This window comes from Daphnia pulicaria, chromosome 7 (assembly GCF_021234035.1).
Source record: "Daphnia pulicaria isolate SC F1-1A chromosome 7, SC_F0-13Bv2, whole genome shotgun sequence".
Lineage (NCBI taxonomy): Eukaryota > Metazoa > Arthropoda > Branchiopoda > Diplostraca > Daphniidae > Daphnia > Daphnia pulicaria.
The window spans coordinates 4,384,668-4,404,965 of NC_060919.1; the positions used below are offsets into that span (position 1 = coordinate 4,384,668).

Consider the following 20,298-nt stretch of genomic DNA (forward strand, 5'->3'; position numbering starts at 1 on the left):
TAAAATTGCTTTGGTAATTTTTTTTTACCCATTAGTTATTTTAGTTTGATTTCATATCACGATTATTTGATATTTATTAAACTCACTGCGTTTCACCGTTTCCAAATTTGTCCGTCCGTCGTCCCGAACGCTGAACGTTCGGCATTCTGTTTAACAACATCCCTGTGTATTTGTAGTTTGGAAGTTTGGAAGATTGTACTATTGTACAAGGGGAAATTCGTAAAATTAAGAATCTTTTTGGTCTTTATTATCCTTAACATAATCATAAAATGAAAGGTTCGTCCAAAAATGACGATTGCTACTTTTTCTACTATTCTTCGTGTACCAAGGTAAGCCTGCATTCCATTTGACACCTCCAGCAATCGGCTAAGTTTTGGCTGCTTGTGATTGTAATTGTCAAGTTGGCTAGACGAAAGTAATACTAATAGTCTCCATTATCAATTGATGTACTTAGAGTGACAGATGCCCCTTTCGCCATGAAGCAGCAGCACTAGGAAATGAAACAGTTTGCTCCTATTGGCAGCAAGGAATGTGTAGCAAACTCCACTGCCCTTTCCGTCATATGGAATTAAAAAAGAACCGTTCCCAAATCCCCTGTTATTGGGAATCTCAACCAGTTGGATGTCAAAAGTCTCATTGTCCATTCTTTCATAAATCATCGAGGGAGTTAGGAGACACTTCACCAAACAAAGGTATTTTGCTAAAAAATTGATTAATCAAATTTGTCTTATTTATACCTTTTGTGTGCTCGTAGATGAAACAGTCAATAAGAATGCAAAAAGCGAACAAGAAGATTCTGAAAATGGTACAAGCACTCCACCGTTAGTTCAATCTATGGTTGTCAGCATTAATGAAGGTCTGATTTCAGCTATTTTCATATTTGTCATGTGCTTGAATAAAATATTCAAATTTTTTCATGCAGAATCTGACACCGAAAGCATTCCTTCTCCCAGCAAAGTTCAGAAAAGTACAGACGATGCATTCAAAATTAAGTCTTTGGAAGAACTCAAGCTCGAACAGATTCAGAAACATGATGCTGCTCTGTATCAATATGACCAGCCAGCTGAAGGCAAAACAAAAGTAAGTGTACTTGCTTTGCTTTGTTTAGAATTTAGAGCACCACTTAATGAACACACTTTTGTTGTACTTTAAAGGCAGGCAAAACGAGAACAGACCTAAGAAATCGTCTGCAAGTCAGTCAGCCACCTGAACAGAATTCGGAATTCAAAGTGAAAACGCTGGAAGAAATTCGAGCGGAAAAGTTGGCAAAAAGCCAAGGGCCCAAGGATTGCCCAACCACCGTCGACGGTGACCTGATCAGCTCTTCAACTAGTGCGAAACGGCCAGCACCTCAAAACAAAAAACAAATACGAATCAAGCGACCGAAACTTGCAAGCGATCCCGGTTCAGATGTCCAAGTGCCTACGTCCGTGATGGAAAGCCCCGTGGCAGATCCTACAGCGTCTAGCAAGTCCCAGCCCGACTCGACTGAAGCAGACGATTACCTTGAAGATGACATGGACGATGGAGGGGATGCCAATACCGGTTCATTAAACGACGACGAACTTCTATTAGAGATCGATAATATCCTGGGAGATTAAATTAACATGTTTGTTTTTGCTGTTTTGCTTGTTTGTAATTGCTCTGCAAAGTGATACATAATGACACACGACAACTTGGGAAGAAAAATACAAATGTGCGTTTTAAATCCAGTTCCACAATTTTAAAGTCCCAAATCTATATACGACAGTCACACGTCGTCAGCAAGCTGCCGATTCACCAGTAGAATTGACCGCCAACACAAAGATGCGGAAACGCCCATTTCTCGTGACATTTGGCGGCACGAAGCAAATAGCAATCAGATAGCAAATATGGAACAGTGAAGAAACATTTCAACATGAAATGATTAGGCGACGAGAAAATAATGGGACAGGGTTTGATGATGGAGACAAAGCACAAAAACAAGAACATGATCATACAGTATTCAATTCTGAAACGTAAAAGCCATATGGTCCCACACTAGTATCCAAGTAGCCAAGTGTTGAACAAAGAGTACGTCATGTAAACACGTATGTTTGTTTATTTTGTTTGCTTGATCTTTATTTAATTTTATATTTTTTTTTTTTTTTTTTTTTTTTTAGATTTTTTACGTTTTTGAATTTTTTTAGGATTTTCTTTCTTTTTGATAATCATGGATATCAATGGATTCATCTTTTATAGAACATGAACGGGGCTAAGTTAGGCATATTATCAATAATCTACTGCAGTCGTGTCCAGTACTGATGGTGCATTTCGGCAGTGGGTTGACCTGGAACAGCCACTGGAACAGAAACTCCAGGCGAAATTAAACCTTCAAAAATTTAAATAATTGAAATTAGTTTCTTCGTTTGATTTAAAATCTGCTTGTATAACACTCTTTACCGGTAGTGGAGTTGTGACTGTTGTGATGCATTCCATACTGGCTGTTGACGGACTGATGATAGTTGTGAGCAAGCGAATTTGAAACGGACGTGGCGGTTGGTCCGATTGGGCCGCTCACTTGACCCATGGCGTGCGATAGGTGAGGGTGGTGGCGGTTGTAGGACGAAATGTCGTAACCGCCAGACATTCGACTCATGCACGAATAGCCACCCGACGAATGGACCGAATGAGCAGAGTGATGGTCCCGTGGTTGCTGAGTTTGATGAGGCGGTTGCTGTTGTTGCTGCTGTTGTTGGTGTGGCTGCTGCTGTTGCTGCTGAAGGCTACAGGGACCAGTGCCGATGGGTGGGACGGCCGCAATGTGACTCATCGACGGAGTTACCGGGGTCATGGCGGCCGCAGCGACGGGTCCGACGGCCCCATGGCCGCCCGGATGATGACCCATGGCACTGAATCCCGTCATCGAATTCATTCCGTTGAACGCAGAACTAAACGGCCGAATTAAATCGTTAGGAATGATTATAGTTCACTCTATAATTATCGTTCTATAATTACCTGTACGTGTCAGTCATCATGGAAGTTGCTAGTGACGAATAAATGCCGCCGGGATAATTGGCGGAATGGGAAACACTGCGCGGTGAACTGGGCGGAGGTTCCACGACGTTGATTTGCTGCTGCTGCTGTTGTTGTTGTTGCTGCTGCTGCTGCTGCTGCTGTTGCGGTTGTTGTTGTTGTTGCTGCTGTTGCTGAGGATTGACTTGATCCGGTTGCTGTGAAGATGATTGTTGTTGGTCCGGTCCTCGTCGTTGGTTGCGCAATTTCTCCTCGCGACGCCATTTAGCTCGTCGGTTGCTGAACCAAACCTAAAAATAAATGGAACATTGCGATTAAACGTCCATTAAAAAGTTCAACAAAAATCTGGTCATCCGCTGGATGCTATACCTGGATCCGTGCTTCCGGCAATCCAATTTTGGCGGCGAGTCTCTCGCGGGCGAAAACATCTGGATAATGTGTCCGTTCAAATTCTGAAAGGAAAGGATTGAGAGAGAGAGAAATGTAGTAAACCAATTGTCAGTGAGACGGAAGGGGGCGGAAAGCGGATTGGGAGGGTGGGAGGCTCACCTTTTTCGAGACTCTCGATCTGCTCGTTGGTGAAGGAGGTGCGGTTGCGCTGGAGTTTGCGCTTGAGCCGCAGTCGAGCCTGGTCGTCGTCGGAAGGTGTCGTCGTCGTCGGCGTGGGCGGAGCCGACCGCGAATTCTCCCCAGAACTGACGCCGCCGTCTTCCGACATCACGTCGTCACCGCCTACAAATCAAGACAACAACAACAACAACAACAACAACATAAATAAAAAGAAAACTCGGAACAAAAACTGCAGTGAGATAACAACGGTATCGGAGGAGTCGGTCATAAATCATCGGTCCGATTAGCAGACGAACAACAACAAAGGGCGCCAAAGTTTGAAAAAGACACAAGAATACAATATTAGAAAATACAACGTCTGTTGATGTTGGTCCACATTATCACACGCTAATCTCATCGACCGCTTCGCTACATCATCATCCGAACCCTTCAACTGTTCTTCTTTTGGCTTTTGTCGTTCAATAAATAAAAGAAAAAAAATATTTTTCGGTGGAAAAGGAAACAAGAAGAAGTTGACGTTGACATCGCGTGGGTTGTCCCGACTTGTATATTTACGGCGGCTTATCTCTACCCGTCCAACGTTGGCCGCCGGTGACAATACAAAAGATGCTGGAAGAAGGGGGGCCCTGCTGCTGCGAAGGGTTGGTGGAATTGGCTGTCGTGAGTCGAGTCCATTTCGGCTATTTCTCCCTTCTACCCGCGGCGCAGCCATGCAGAAACACCGATAACCGCATTAAGTTGCGCCGCTGCTGCCGTCGACGCCTCCCTCGACCCAACAAAAGCGACAGTCGCCTCCCCCTTTTTTCTTAGCCTTTCTAAAGGCGTCGTCTATGAATAACGAACGACTGGCGTGACTCGGGATCAATTCCCAAACCCCATTGTGCTGTCCCGCGGGCTATTTTTATTTTTCAAAACCCAGTTGTCGGTTGAACCTCATCGGAGATTCCCGTAGAAAAAATAAAAAGGAAAAAACAACAAATCTATAGGCGGTTCTGATCGATTAATAAGAGCAGACTAATGACATTATCAACGCCCCCGTGGGGCTGGTCAGGAGGACGGACGGGACTGAAGCCATTTGACGTGTGTAGGAGGGAGGGTGTGTGTGTGTGTGTGGGGACTTTATGGGAGCCGCGTATTAAGGTTTTGTGGGTCGCGGTAATCCATCACGCAGTCACACGCCTGGTCTGAATGCCTATGGTCGGTACAGATAGAGAATATAGTCGATTCCCAGCTAATACTAATAGTCGGCCGGAATGAACATTAAAAACTCTCGGGATATGTATAGATGTGATTGCTTGGGAGGTGGTGAAGGGTTGAAATTGATTGATTGATACAAACGGCTCTAAAACATTTTTGAAGATGAATGCGGAGAGGTGTTGGATTAATAATAAGGTCTCGACGGTTGCTCACGCCAACAACCCCCTTTTTTCGGGCGTTTGTTCGTTCCGGGTTCGTTGCCATCGGAACAAGACAGACGTGGATCAATTAGTTTTCAAACGACATGTACAGTTTGACAGGAGAGCTCGGACGGCGGAAAAGCGTATCCAGTCGAACTTGTCGCCCCCCGTTTGAATTTCCCGGAACGACACGGTGACGACGACTCGACAGTGAGCTTAATAATGATACACTATGCATAAGCCGCGGATGGGATCGGATCCAGCACTACTACTACACGCCATTATGGGAGTGTTGGCATGGCAACAACACCCTCCTCCGCTACTGCCATCCGAACTGGAATTGGAAGCGCACAATTATATCAGGACTGTGCGCTGGGTTTGTTACCTGGTCGCATTTGAATGAGAAACGGCGATCGATATGAATCGAAACAGCGTCGATATAATAAACTATCAAAGTATTAACTAGACCACCAGACGCTTCTTACTTTCTCTCGCTAGTGTCATTCTGCTTTTTAATACTTATGGGCCGTGGTAGCATCAAAGGCAGTTGCAGGAGCAGCGACACAATGAGAGAAAAAATCCCCCGAAAATAAAAAAGAAAGAAGAGAAAAACATGGCACGGTTGCTGCCGGCCTTGCCCGCCGCCGCCGCTGCTCGAGGATTATTTACACTCTGATGATTCCCTTTTAATCATCCAACACGCTGGATATATAGTACAGCTAGAGAGAAGGGTGAGTCCGTGATAGTACGGTGTACACACACCAACTCAAAGGGAGAAATGATGAAAGCGATAGAGAGAGAGAGGTACAAGAGAGAGTCCGAAAAGCCAGTCAGCACCACCAGTGATATATGTGTAGGCTAAATAAAAAAGGGACCTCTATAGAGTAGCGCTGACTGGTTTCAGAGGGGGGGAACGATCCTGTGAAATAGATGGATAAATAAATAAAAAAGGGATATACCAGTTGTTGTATAATATTATGTCGAATAATATCAGAGCGCTTGTTATTAGTTGGCACCGGCACGTGACCTAGGTCAGATGATCTATTGGCTCCGCCTTTTACACGCTCGATATTTTTTTTCCCCAATTTGTTATGTGAAACTGGATTATAAATTTGCGCTCGATTCTCATTGTCGAATGGCCGAATAGAGATGTGTCAATTAATTCTGATGACTGGCAAGAAATCCATTTACAAAATTCGAAGGTTCCAGTTAAAAAATAAAAAATGGATGCCGAGTATAGAACGTTAGATAAAAGAAAAAGAAATCGAGAAGAAATGGAGCTGTAGCTGATGCGGAGCGTTATTGAAGCATGACCGGCGTTACCTAGGCGTGGTTAACTGTTGGGTTGGAGGATCGACAGACGGCGTTGCGGGATTTTGGAGAAATAAAAAACTAGGTACTATATAGTAGGGGTGTTACATAACATCGAAACTTAAATCGGCCAATTGACGACAAATCAGAAAAGATAAACTATTTCTGGCTATTTCAAAAAACAAATTTAACGATCATCTTTTTTGTTCTTTCTTATAGACAATTTAAATGTCCTAGCAACACGTCAGCGTAGAATCTATTCCGGTAAAAGTTGATGTCGTACAAGGAATAAACAAACAAAAAAGTCGGAAGCGTAGGCGCAATGGAGACACAAAAGGAAAGGAATGATGGGCGAGTCCGGGGCTGATTATTCGCGCAGCATCCAGCGGAGTAAAAAAAAAAAAATACACACAGATAGGAAGGGGGAGAAGGCGAGAATAAGAGGAAAGGCTCATTAAGTCATCGTGGGGTGCTGCTGTGCCAGGGGTGCCGTCGTCGAGTGATGACAAATCGATCCGTTCCGGCCATTATGAAAATGCGACCGTTGATGACGACAAAAAAAAAGGACCCCTTTTCTTTTCTTTTAGCTGAATGTTTTTGTTTATTTCTCTCCCCCCACCCAGCAACTGCATTTTCAGGACTCTCTTTGCATATCATCAAAGGGCGAATTTTTAGCATTAACCAAATCATCTTTGGCCATTTATCGGATTTGCCAAAAAATTTCCCTTTTTTCTTCTTCTTTTAACAAAAATTTCCCGACGATTATCGACTAACTTTCGCCAAGTACCAAAACTTTTTTTTCCAAAAATTGACTCTATCGACCGTGAAAAATAAAAAGATAATTTCGACATAAATCCCTGCACCACGCCCGTGTAGGAAAAATCTACCCAAATGGTAACAAGATTTGTAGACGTAGGCTCCGTGATTTTATCCCCCGACAGGCTTATTTGCACTCGAGTGACCAAGTGCTGTGCAAACGCGTGTTACAAAAAAAACAAGAGAAAAACGCCATACAAGGTGAGACCTTGAGGAGATTCACCTCGAAAATGTCGTCGAGAATTCAACTTGATTTTGCCTTTCAATTGTTTAATGGTCTGTCAGCTCCCCCGTATTAGGAACTTGTTTTTCGTCTCCAGGATAAATACTGGAGATGACAGGAGCCTCTATATAGCCTCCCTGGGAGTTGTGTGTGTGACTAGCGCAGAGCGAAAGAGAAAGATGGATCGATATAACAACTTGGATGAGAACAAGAAAGGCGCCAGGCCAACAAAAAAAAGACAAAAATGGGCGGGTACGTCCATGTCGTAGACACACGCATGTAGATATTGCCAGCCAGAGGCCTAGGAAATAGCACAAGCAGCATCATCTAGTCTGATGGCCATAGATTTTGGTGTTTGCCATTTGGGGGAGCCATCATTTTGCGTATCTGTGACGAATTCAACCTCAGTATCTTTTGACCTTTGATCGGAGGGCCTAAATATTCGGATGACTTTTGGGTCGGGTGCGGAGGTGGGGGGTAGCTCTACAAGAGGGAGGATTACAGAGCACTGGATTTGTCATAGATGAAATTTATATCGACGATTGAGACATGGACGCTAAGGAGCGTGACGACATACTTGGGGCGATTTGAGAGCGTGTAGAAATATATACGCGGGAGCCACACAGGCGTGAAGGGACGACATTTCCATTGAGAAACATCCGTCGCGCCCATTTGCTTATACAGGCGCTAGGGCTCGACCTCCACCACCCTTCGGCAGGGCGTCCGATTCGTTCAGGATCGCGCCGACACGCTCAATCCACGACTAAATCGAGCGCCCCTCTCACAATTGTCAATAGCCAAATAACTTGCAAATGCATCGAGTAGAAACATTTTGTGTGTGGCGCGCATTTCAAATTCGACGGAGTGATTGGAATGATTATTCCGATGCTCTACAAATATTCCAGCTGTCAAAGAAAAGGAAAAAATCAAGGATCGATGCGTTTCAGGCCTAGAATCAACATTTACATCTGTTTTATGTGAAAATAAACAAGAAGAACTCTGGTGGCTGATTGAGAAGCGGATGATTAGAAAAAATGGACCACTCGACAAAAGAGAATGAGGGCGAAGCATCGACAGAAAAGCCCAGACAAAAGAGCCTCTCTATTCTCTTGATTTTTGATCAGCGCACACAAGAGAAGAACTGCGCGAGTTTGTGTACAACAACACTCGATGACACGGATCGTCGGCGATGAAAGAGAGCTCATCCCTCCTTGTCCTTGTATTCTTTTCTCCTGTACAGTTCAACTGCTGTCACTTCCTTATTGGGGAGAGAGGAAAATATGTGAAAAGGGGTTGCAGCACATCACGTGCGTCCATTTCGACTTTGTCGAGAGTCAATTTCGGGAATTGTCGGTATAGTATTACAGTCGGCTGGGGCGGTCGTGCGACCGGCACGCGGCCACCCCCCACCCCCCACCCAGCTTTTTTAATCGCAACGAGTGTGTCTATAGCAGCAAAGCAGATCGGGATGAATAGGACAGAGAGACACTGTGTACGTCTAATCCCCCAACCCATTTGACATTGTGTGTATCCCTTTTTTGGTTATGTCTCTATTAATCGAAAGAATAGAAATAAAAAAGTGTAGCTGCTACTAGGATCGAAATAACGAATTCATCAGACATGAGATCGTCCACTTTGGCTGATGAAAATCCTTCCCAGGATTTCTTCTTGGACTCTTCAATCTAATCGTTGATTGTCGGCCATTTATTTATTGGACAGAAAGTCTGCCGAATGCTGGACATAACGGGCCGTGCGCATAGCTGAAAGGATTCCTCTCGTTCCTACTTCCTGGCTAATATCACCTCGCGTGGCGCACTTCCGGCACTGTCTCTCCAACAACCAAAACAGGAAGGAACTTGAACTCTGGCTGCGTCGCCCCCCTACTACTACTACTACAAGAACCATGTACGTACGTACGTACGTACGTACATGAAACTGTCGAAATACAATCAGAACGAAACGTGTAACTGCGATCGGAACAAAAAAAGGCGGAGGGGTAGAATCTAACGGGAAAAGTTTTGTTCGTTCTTTCTGATCCGACAGCACAAAAACTCAACGTCGATTTCTTGGTTATTATTTTAACTTTTCTTTTCTGAAGGAGAGATGACAGCCAAGGAGATAAGCTCTCCCCCCCCCCCTCCACCGTCTGCTTTTTACATTTTATTTTCTAGATAGAGTTACTCAAGTGAACCGAAACGCGGAACAAAAGAAGAAAGAAAACGGCCAAAGAAAGACAAAAAAAGGGATAGAAAACGTATATACACATCTCTAAATATATACTACCATCTCTCTTTTTTAAAGAGCCTTGTTATGTCTTATGTTTCATTCGAGATTGAGTGTCGTCTGATGGCAGGCAACAGGTGAAGAATGGCGCATTTGATTTCGACTCCCTTTCGCTGTTGCCCAAGACTTTTTAGATATACCTGTTCGATTTAATAACAAACCCTCCGACCTCTCTCTCTCTCTCTCGGCAAGATGCTAGCGAGAGGTACACACGGGAGAGTATAAAACCTAATACGTTAGACGAAAAAAAGAAGGAGAAGAAATGCTTACCTTTCTTGTGGTTATAGGATCCGTCGTTGCTGGATATTTGATGACACAGCGGGGTCTGATCCGGGCTCGTTGCTCCGGGCAATGGGGTGTAAGGTGGACTACCCGCTCCTACTCCGGTGGTTAAACCCAATCCAGCGCCGTTGCCATTGGGATACCTGATCATTTTGATCAAAAGAGAGAGTCGATTCGATGAAAATTCAATTTTCAAGTTTGTTTTGTTGTGTACCAGGTGTTGGTGTTGGTTCGCGGCCACTGCGACTGCCCGTTGAGCATTCGGAGTTTGTCGTAGACCGAGTCCGGCGACGGAATAGTGGCGTGCTGGTGCGGATGCTGATGCTGCTGCTGGTGCTCCTTCTGCGCCGCCAGATTGCGTAACACACGGTTGATGGATGAAACCTGCCGTTTCAAGAAAGAGAAAAGAAAAGGATCATAAGTTATAAGTTACAATTTCAATAGCCATCGACTTTCTAAATGTAACATAAAAGTTGAGTTTCTATTTGAAATAAAAATACAAATTTCGATTTCTTATTCTCCGTTATTCTCCTTTTGCTTTTGTGTGGCAGGACACCAACTAAATATGTACACACGGATCGTTATAGCTAGTATGAAAGAGAGAGAGAGCCGAGCTATAGTATAAGAAAAGAGACGACCCGGAGAGACTTTTGGGCATTGTCCGGAATCGGATGTATATAAAAGCGCGGAAAACCCATTGCCTTTCTCTACTCAGACAACTGCTGCTGATGCTCATCGTTGCCGACATTTTCTGGCCTCCCTTTTTATATTCCGGTAGGCCTCGTGTTGTACAAGAGGGTGAACAACATTGGGTCATGTACAAATCGTACACAGGGGAATTCATCCAATGACCTGCGGACCTTCCCACGGTAGAAGAAAAAAAAGATGCACACGCGAAAAAGCCGAGCGTCTAAAATAGGAGCGACCACATACGGCGAATCCATCACACAATTGCGTCTCTCTCTTTTTGTATTCCGGCCGAGTTGTTGCTCGTCCGCCATCATCGCTGCAAAAATCCAACACACACACAACAACAGGAGCTTTTTTTGATTCTATAAAATTCTGGCGGGATGAACCTCTCCCTCCTCCTTGGTTTGAGCAGACAAGAGAAAGAGGGTCGGACCGACTCCACCTCTTTCCTACTTGGGGTCCCATTCACATATGAGGTCGAGGACCCCCGTGTTGTTCCGTCAATCTAGTCCGCCCGCCGGTCACCTTTGGCGGCCGGGAGTGGACAAATCTGAACCCAACAAAACACAATCGAATTTGTCCACCTTGAAAAATGGTTTCGATCGGACATTATAGAATGAAAAGATTCACCCGAAATTCTTTTCTTCCATTTCCAATGGGCTACTAGTCTGGTTAGGTTATGTTGTCCGGTGACACAAAAGACACTTTACTTTTTCTCCGCAACGGTTCTTCTTGAATTCGAATTTTTCCTTGAAAAATTTGTTGAACGCCCAGAGAGCCTGGAAAAATCTAAATTTTGATTCCAGCCAGTGCCCGTGGGAGTGACGGCATGGGTTCATATAGTTTCGATTGTCTGCGCCAAACCCAAAAGGGAACAAAAGAGAAAAATCTCTCGCTGCAGGATACCTCTGCATAATATTGCGCAAAGGGCTAAAAATAAAAATAAAAACCTCTCCCTAAACGACGGCGTGTCTCACAATACCAAACAGAATGTTCACAACCAGGGGGGGAATACACAAAAAAATCACACGGACAAATAAGAAAGAAAAAAAGATGAATAGAACAACTTTTTACAAGGGGGGAAGTACTAGTTCTTGAATCTATAGACACTTTTTTATACTTCTTGTACGTCGTGGTAATGTTAGATAACCATCAGGGGGGGTGTCCAAGTCACATCAGATCGAATGTATGGTGGCCACCACCGGCTTTTTTAAAACTCGTACTGTTTGACTCGCTAATTCTAGGCTAGCTTTTCATTTAATGACACAGTTTGTGTGTGTGTGTGTGCCTACTCCTCCCAGTTCGGTCCAAATGCATGGGTATGAATGAAATGACGTAAGGGGGCTACTAAACAGCGTGTTTTTTACTTTCATTATCTTATGGGTGGGAATGGGAGGACGGGTTACGCCTCACGGCCCGTCCCCAAGCTTTTGTCCGGCTTCTTTGACGAGTCAGAGAGAAAAATGGGTAAATATATACACACACACACACAATCACGTCGACTTCAATCTATATATAAAACCAGACACCACACACCACTTGGACTGAGCATCACCAAACCCTTTCATCCGTCTTTTTCTATCCTACATATTCTTTTGTAAATTATTTGGAGAGGATATCCCTACTCACACGTCAAAGGGTCCAAGAAATATTTTTTGACTTTTTGGCTTTTGATAGCCGATCGATAATTGGAAGGTCTTTCGGTGGAGAGCTCTATCGATTGATCTCGTTCGTTTCCGTTTGAGTTTCCTATAGATAAAAGTTGAACCCTTGCAGTTTCTTTTTTTACCAACTCTTTCAACGTGTTTCCGTCTTATAACTAACGCAAATCGATGCGGCCGTTACGGCGTGAACAAGCGGCTCACGAGGTTGTCGGCCAATTAGTTGGCCCCCCATCTCGGATGCACACGACGTCATCCGACGGACAAAGTTTCACGGATAATAATACAATAAATGGAATCCTAGCAATCCTATATATAATACGATGTTTCCAAACTCTAACAAGGTGGATATATGCGAGATTGATCCGGCAAGTATGAGTCAAAGGAATAAGGCCGGCACCACTTTCCTTTCAAGTGAAACTCCAAACATTTCATCCCAATTGCGGAGGTATTACGCCCCCCCCCACCCCGGATGGAAATGGCTCGCATATGAAATTCCTGGGGCAATATGTGCGCACCGAATATGTAACGTAACGTTTTCCATCACCTCATTCCATGTCATCGGTTGCCGGCCAACATTATTAAACGTGCTGGCCTTTGCAGGCCGATTTGAGCAAATTTGAAATTGGGCGCTAATAAAAATGAAAAAAGAGAAACTCACGCTGGGAATGTTGTCGTTATTGCAGATGGCTTCCTGGAGGAGACGATCGCGAATTTCCCAGGCGAAGATGGACGGGCATTCGCGTTTAAACTGCGAAATTTTGCCGACGACATCGTTGGTGGCCACCCGAGGTTTGGAACCGCCAATGGCTCTAGGCCGGATCGAGCCCGTCTCGTAATACCTGGAAAGTGACGTTTTTCAAATGTAGAATTTTTGGGCGGGAAATTTAAAATTTTTATTTTCAATTTGAATTACCTTCCGAGTATTTTCGAGACGCATCCGTTGGAGACTTGAAGGATGCGCGAAATGTCGCAAGGCCTGGCTCCCGAATGGGCCAATTCGACGATCTTTTGGCGCGTCTGGTCCGGCAGGGGTCGACCGCTGACGAACACTCCGCCTAGTTGGTTCACACCACTATGACCTAAGGTATTGACGGTACGTGTTCATGCAACATTGTCATCGAAACAGCCACAAAAAGGAAACGAAGAAGAAGATAGGAAAAAAGAGTGCGCAGGGATGCAGAAATGCTCAGCAAAGAAACGAACAAATGGCACAGATAGTCGAGAGATAATATGAAAACGAATTGACTTTATTCTTAATCGTTATGTACGATAGATATTCAACCCCCCCCCCCCCCACGCCCGCCCTGCAATTTTCAATTGGATTGTTTTGTAGCTTTTGGTATTTTCATACCGAAAAAGTTTCGGGGCAAGGGCCGGGAGAGACGCGTGTCTGGCGAAAGTAATAAAGCACAACGTCGATCGAGCGCTCTTTGATCTTTTCAATCTAATACGACCAACGCATCTCATGTAGGCTATTACTTAGCGTTGTAGCCTACATGATATAACCGAGGCATTTCTCTTCTAGAGAGTGAAGGATGTGCTTGGAGTTGGGTCAAGTTCGACCAGCAAAAGATGAGGAATGGCCCTGGCGTGGAACTCGGCAGCTAGACGATTGCAATTGCAATCCCATGCAAAAGGAATGAGACTCACATTGGGAAAAAAATAAGACAAGATTTTTCTATACCCAGTGGAATCGGTCAAGAGAGAAGGCCGGCGATATTGGGGAAAACGTTCGAGTGGGGGCGAAAACGAAGGAGGTACCCCCCGCCGGCGAGCAAAAGTGATGAACGCTGCCGAGCAACGGCGTCATTATAACATCCCCGGCCCTCCATGTTGTCAGCCCCCCAACTTTGCGACGCTAACCACCCTTCAAAAGTAAAATACTCGCGGGAGATGGATATTACGATTCCCTACGTCTATACGTACGTATAAAGGTATGAAATGATATGACATGTATCAAGGAGGAAAAAAACCTCTTCTCTATTGGATTTCGGCCAACTTTTATTACATATTTCTTGTCCCCCCCCTCCCTTTTATATGGAAACATGTTGACAGTCTCATCAGAAATTTCAAAAAAGATAAAGATACGGTGATGTTATACAAATTTACCGGAGATAGTATAAAGCTATTTCTGGACGCAGTTTGAATGCATTGGACTTGTTTGTAATCTTTGAAATGATTTAGAGCGTTATATATCCGTTAAAACGGGTTTTCAATCGTTAAAAAGAAAATTCTGTACACCCCAAAAATGGATTTGATTCGCTACGCAATTTTCCCTCTTTCGCCAAAACATATTCAAGGAATAGAAGAAACGAAATGCCAAATAAGAAGCCGAAAAAAATAAGAGGAAAAATAAACTAATATGCGAAGAAAATAAAAGAGGAAAAAGAAGGTTGTGACGACACGGTAAAGGTGAATCGAACGATCAACTTACTGTCCATCATGGCTCCGCTGTCGAGTCCAACGTCCTCCCTGCCAAAGAAATTTAAAAAAAATGAATAAAATTTTAATACAAAAATGGTTTTTCATAGTAGCGAATCAGGTGCTGCTATTGTGTGTTTGCACCAAAAACATCAATTGATATACGAGAGTGTTTGACATCATGATACAGCAAAGAGACACACACAATTCACGACACCCCAAAATTATTATCAATATCTATATATAATACAGGGTCCCCTGGAATACACATAGAGAGGGGGGTTGTGAGTTTACACATGTCGTCCTATTTGTTATAAGAGGATGTGTGTGTGTGATTTATGACATAATCCTGTCCCCTCCCTTTTCTATTTCGCTTCTGAACCACTTCTCTCTTTTCAGTCGGGAGTTTTTCAGCTGCTGCCTATATGTACAGACATGAGAGGGTGATTGAGGGGAGGGTGCGCCGGGTGAGGCTTCGGTTTGCCACCGCTGCCGCCCAGTTTTTACAACGTCAAATGTTGGCAATGGGTGTAGGACTCGGTAATATACGGTGGCAACTCTACACAACACACAACATAGATTGTGTCTAGTCTCAACGAAGGGGGAGGAGCCTTTTGAATTTTGTGTATGAAATCATAATCGGTCCTCTCTGCTATACAGCGGCAGCCATTTGTTTGGCACCCCCTAAGAGCATCTACTTGAAAGTCGACGCACTCGACTACAACAAATAACAAACACAACAAAAAAAAAATTGAAATAAAAACTTGACAGCAATTTTTTGTGTGTGTGTTTGTGTTCCCCTTTTGAAATTCGGTTGAGACATTTTTTTGTTACCGCGTTAACACGTCTTCCATCATCCGACACAAAATGTGAACATTGATATTCTAATGATAAATCAATCGACAGTTATTTTACATCAAAATTTTTATTATTATTATTATTTTTATTTGTAATCTAGATTCTAGACCACAGACTACGAAATGTGCGCTTCATTTTTTGGAAACTGGGAAACCAAAAGAAAGCAGACGACACTTATATTCTAATTAGCCCGCTAAGAAATCGATATAGATTAAAAATCGACCCCTTTCAAACTAAATCCCCAAAAACGATCAAAGCGATTTTCTCACCCACGTCCGCTGACCGGATCGGGATTATTTTAGTATCAAATTGAACCCCTCTTGGAAGCCAAGAAAAAATAATAGTTAAACCAATTAATAGTTAAATCCCTATAATTTTCTAATCATTTTCAGAATTTAGAATTTTACTCTGAAATTCTGACGTTGAGAATGATATCCCAAGGCAACAAATAGCGATGGACTGAAATGATTGTCGAAAATGAGACATGTACAACACAAAAAGCTAAATGCTGCCGATGGGAACTGTTTAGATTGAATGAATCAGATCGGGTGGGGTTGTGAACAATGTCAGCGGGATGTCCCGGCGGTTGGTGCTACTGTTGTTGTCGGCCGTGAGCGGCGCCCAACATTGATCGATGTTGAATTGCGCTATCTATACATCAATCAAAAGCTGTACAGAATACACATATAGCCTGCGTACATATCTCTCTTTTGGATGAATTTTTTCGCCGGGGGGGATAAAAAAAAGGGGCCTCCTGTTTAGGCCTAGTCCCCCCCAAAAAAGTTCCCAGTGTACACACACAGTGTATAGCCAGCCAGCTTTTCATATATATTCCTGAACACATCATGTAATGTACGTGGAAGAATGGAGAAAAGGAGGGCCAAATGCACAGTGATCTCAATGCTGTAGAGTCCTCAATATCCTCACCATTTTTCGGCTCTTTTTCCTCCCCTCATCATTTCACTGATCTTTCCAGGAAAAATATATAAAAATCTTTTTTTCTTTTTTTTTTCTCAGAGCTCCTATGCAAAGGAGGGAGGAGCCCAATGGCGGTTCTTTGGGTCACGGCTTTTATGTCTTCACATCTTCTCTACTGCAGCCACCGAGGGGGGTCTCTATTCGCCCAGCTACCGGGTTGTATAGACCCATGTAACCTATGGGTCCGTAACAGCCATTAGTGACGCCATTACACGGCCTCAGACTAATCGAGAGGTAGGAGGAGGACATGTAAAAGGGGCTCCTTTGACCTCTGCCCAGGAAAAAGTATTCCGTACCCACTTGTGATTGAAAAACAAAATCAACATTGACGCCCAGCGATGTACAGTTGCGAGTAAGACTCGTTTTTTAAAAAAAACCTTCGTCTTATATTTTTAGGCGTAGTTATAATAAGCTTTCGCGTGACTATAGGCCTCACGACTGCACAGATTTCCCCCTTGGAAGACCTATACTCACACGCGTATTATATTTTCCTTTTTTTAACAATTTATTTGCGAGCCGGAATGCCTAGTATCACGTACTACTATTCATGTGTCATTCTTTTCATTCTTTCAGGTTTGTTTTCGACCAATTTATCATCACACAGTGCCCTAGTCTCATTTTGAGATAGAAAGAAAAAGAGAAATCTTGTTTGCTGGCTGTTTAAAAAAAAATAAAGTTTGGGGGGGATTTCACACTTGTGTCTAACTCGTGCATATACCCTATAGTACATTCATAATAAGCTTCCTCCCCCCACTGGCTGGACTTTGTGCCAGCTAAATTTCACTTGCACGCAAATGAGCCCAAGGTGTTAAAAAAAACTCGATTCTCTCTCTCTCTCCCTTATGTCCGTTTCGTTCACGGCACTTGTAATTGGATTGGCGTACTATATACACACACACAGAGTGTGTGTTGACCGTTATGGCTAGAACGACACACATGGTGTGACATGGGTGACGGACAATGGGACGGACCAAAAAATAGAAAAAGGATAAAAGAATCGTGCGGCCGCGGCTTACGTTCTCTCCGGTTCTCTCCCGTTTGGTTCACGCGCTGATTGCCCAGTCAAATCAAAATCGACGAACCTTCTCCGACAGCGGACGGAAACACGACTGACTGATATTATACAGAAAACGCCAAGCACAAAGGTTTCGTTATTCTATTTCACGAGAGCTATACTATCAACTTGTCAAACTATTCTGGCGTCTTTTCGCGCTTCTCTTTCACCTTTCACCTCGTCTAGCTCCTGACCGTTTGTGTTATTGTGTCTAAGCTCATAACGTGTTGTTTCTCGTATATAGTGACGAAAGAAAAATCCTACGACGTAGTATACAGACACAGCACTGGCCATAAAAGAAAGAGGATAACGAGATTTGTTGGTGATTTCCGTTTGGGGTACAGACATTTTTTGTTTCTGATTTGTGTTGTTTTCGAATGACTGGGCCGCTAGCCTAATATTATCGATTCTTATTTTTCTGTTCTCTGTTAAATATATATGTGTACGTAGTAGGTAGGGAGAAAATTGCCAGGTTTCCTTTTCCAATGCTTCATGACGTGGACACGTGGACACACTTCCTTATATATATTGTTGGGGGAAAAAACGAAATTCGGTTGATTATATCGACCCTAAATAGTTTCTAAATGTACTGCAAGAAAGCCAGGGGTCACGGGGGGGATCATTTCGTGCCACTAAACTTCTTTTCGCTTGTCCAATGATTTGAGACGGACGCTTGTGCGAAATTGACTATTGTACAATTGCTCAATTCAGTTGATATACCGTTGGGTGAAAATAATCAGCCCATTTCGGCCCAAAGAAATAAGAATCTACTCCCAGAAAATGAACACGAGAAAGACACTGGGATAGACCAAAAAATGTGGAAAATAAAGAGGGTGAAAGAGAAGATTTTCTGCGGTCGGTGTGTGTCTCTATGAGATAGAGAAGAAGAAACTATCGGATTAGCTTAATACATTGTTTGGTTGCCTTGGCTATTTTTCTTCTTCTTCTTGTGTTTAGGCTGTTTGTATCCATTTCTTTTTTCTCCCACACATTCACAGACAGCCGCCGCCGCCATCACCAGTCGCCTTATAATCTCTCCTAGTAAAAATTCCTTTTGAATTTTCGGCTGGGCTGGTGATTATTTGTCTGTTTGGACGATCACAAGATAGACACATTTTTCTCTTTCTTTCTTTCTTTCTGTCAAATTGAATTTTTCTATTGGATCAGGCACGCAGAAGAAATTATACGACAAACGACCTCCGAGTAGATCAGCCACGATGGCCAATTATTTCGGTCGACAATTTTAATTTCAAATTAATTTTTTCAAATTTTTATTTGCCTACTATTCTATTCGTTTTGATATTAGGCGCAGACTAACATTTTTGGTTCCGCCGGCTATAGGCTTGACGCTCTAAAGGGGCCGTGACGAATCCATCATTGACGCTGGTTAAATGTTGATTTCCTGTCTACCTTTTATTTATTTCCCCCCCACAAGCGAAAAACAAAATTTTGTAACTTTCAAAAGTACATATCCCAAAGATCTAAACACATTTTTCGGGCCCGGATGTTTTCCGTCGTCTCCAGGCAACGCAGTTCCGGCAAAAATCTTTTTCGCCGGAATTTATTGTTCCCCTTTAATACAAATTTCATTCGCAAGTTTCTTCTTGCTGCCCCCCGTCTTATTAATAAAAGCGAACTCGTTTAACTCCCTAGCAAGGATTTCCAATCTAGTCGTTTACCGGGATTTTGGCGATATTGCGCATACCAGCCAGTCACTATATGGAATTCAAACAAACGAGAGGGGGCTATTACAATGCCGAGATTAATAGCAGCCTCGGTACAACAAGCCTAATAGATTATTCCCGAATGAAATAATCATTCCCAACTGTAAATCCCATTTGAAAAATGAATGAGCAGTGATGACGACTTACCGGCACAGTTGATGAAATATTTTTCGGCTATTTGTCACACGGCGGTTTCCGATGAAATTTTAATTCGCCGATGTAGTAATTACAATCGATGTCTTTTTTTTAATAAACTGGGTGATGGTCTGTTTTCACTCGAATCACGAACGTAACCGGAACGAAAATAAAAAAATTCAAGCGGCAAGTTTGAAACGGTTAGAGCGCACACCGGTTTTTTCTAGCTGAGGTACGAACGGGAGCACAGCGGTCCAAATCAAAATTCGGCCGATATAAAGTTCAAATGGGTAAAATTCGAAAACTGTTGTTGTTGTTGTTGTTGAAACGACTGTTTAAGTTGGTCTGCCGATGGCGAAAATGGACGAGAGAGCAGAAAAAGTCGACGCGCTCGTGTTGACCGATTCACCTCCCCCGACTGAAGTAAGCGGCTCTTGAGCACCGTGTCCAAATGCTTTTGGGCCTCTCTCGACTCGTATTTTTAACTCTCAGCAGTACCTCACTGTCTCTCTCAAGAGTCTCTCAGCTTTTGTGGGCTGCCTTCGACTGCAGTTGCTAATGCTCCGGCCACGAGCCTCTATCCGGATGGGTCAGCTTACAAGTTGTCGCTCTCTCCTCGGCTGCTTTTTCCCTATACACACACACGTATATTGTCTGTCTGTGTGTGTGTGTGTGTAGGAAAAGGAAAAAGGGGGCGGTCCTTTCTGGGCTTGTTATCGACCGCTTGGAAGCCAATCAGAGCGCTTCAACGGCAAACCTTCAACCCAAAAACCTCGGCTGGCCCATGGAGGGTGATCCTAAACGCGGAGGGATCTCCACACTCGAAGCTCCGCCTTCTTCTTTCGCCGCTACGTACACACACACACACACACACCCTCTCTATACGCTGCCGTTACAT

The 20,298-nt window shown here is 43.6% G+C and overlaps 2 protein-coding genes across 3 annotated transcripts; one reads left to right on the forward strand and one right to left on the reverse strand.

The window, feature by feature from the left end:
• Positions 1 to 132: 132 nt before the first annotated feature.
• Positions 133 to 1,712, forward strand: LOC124349861 (zinc finger CCCH domain-containing protein 11A-like). The gene is made up of 5 exons (XM_046800776.1): positions 133 to 329; positions 455 to 692; positions 755 to 856; positions 923 to 1,080; positions 1,155 to 1,712. Exons 1-5 carry the CDS (start codon positions 270 to 272, stop codon positions 1,599 to 1,601), a joined length of 1,005 nt encoding a protein of 334 aa, XP_046656732.1. The 5' UTR covers positions 133 to 269; the 3' UTR covers positions 1,602 to 1,712.
• Positions 1,713 to 1,842: 130 nt separating this feature from the next.
• On the reverse strand, positions 1,843 to 20,008 carry LOC124349550 (probable serine/threonine-protein kinase yakA). Of its 2 annotated transcripts, none has more exons than XM_046800244.1 (11): positions 19,413 to 20,008; positions 14,665 to 14,702; positions 13,144 to 13,285; positions 12,889 to 13,069; positions 10,091 to 10,260; positions 9,865 to 10,019; positions 3,544 to 3,726; positions 3,364 to 3,446; positions 2,977 to 3,284; positions 2,422 to 2,909; positions 1,843 to 2,350 (listed from the first exon to the last, which is right to left on the reverse strand). In XM_046800244.1, exons 2-11 carry the CDS (start codon positions 14,672 to 14,674, stop codon positions 2,259 to 2,261), a joined length of 1,812 nt encoding a protein of 603 aa, XP_046656200.1. In that variant the 5' UTR covers positions 14,675 to 14,702; positions 19,413 to 20,008; the 3' UTR covers positions 1,843 to 2,258. The 2 variants fall into 2 exon arrangements, with proteins under 2 accessions (XP_046656200.1, XP_046656199.1); XM_046800243.1 differs by having other exon boundaries at positions 13,144 to 13,309.
• Positions 20,009 to 20,298: the final 290 nt, after the last annotated feature.

Bases quoted from the DNA above. Each gene is read 5' to 3' on its own strand.
- LOC124349861 (XM_046800776.1), top strand. From the start codon at position 270: ATGAAAGGTTCGTCCAAAAATGACGATTGCTACTTTTTCTACTATTCT. The intron at 693-754 runs GTATTTTGCTAA...GTGTGCTCGTAG, and splicing joins AGACACTTCACCAAACAAAG to ATGAAACAGTCAATAAGAAT. The intron at 1,081-1,154 runs GTAAGTGTACTT...TGTACTTTAAAG, and splicing joins CAGCTGAAGGCAAAACAAAA to GCAGGCAAAACGAGAACAGA.
- LOC124349550 (XM_046800243.1), bottom strand. The intron at 2,910-2,976 runs GTAATTATAGAA...TCGGCCGTTTAG, and splicing joins ATGATGACTGACACGTACAG to TTCTGCGTTCAACGGAATGA. The intron at 2,351-2,421 runs GTAAAGAGTGTT...AAATTTTTGAAG, and splicing joins CAGTCACAACTCCACTACCG to GTTTAATTTCGCCTGGAGTT.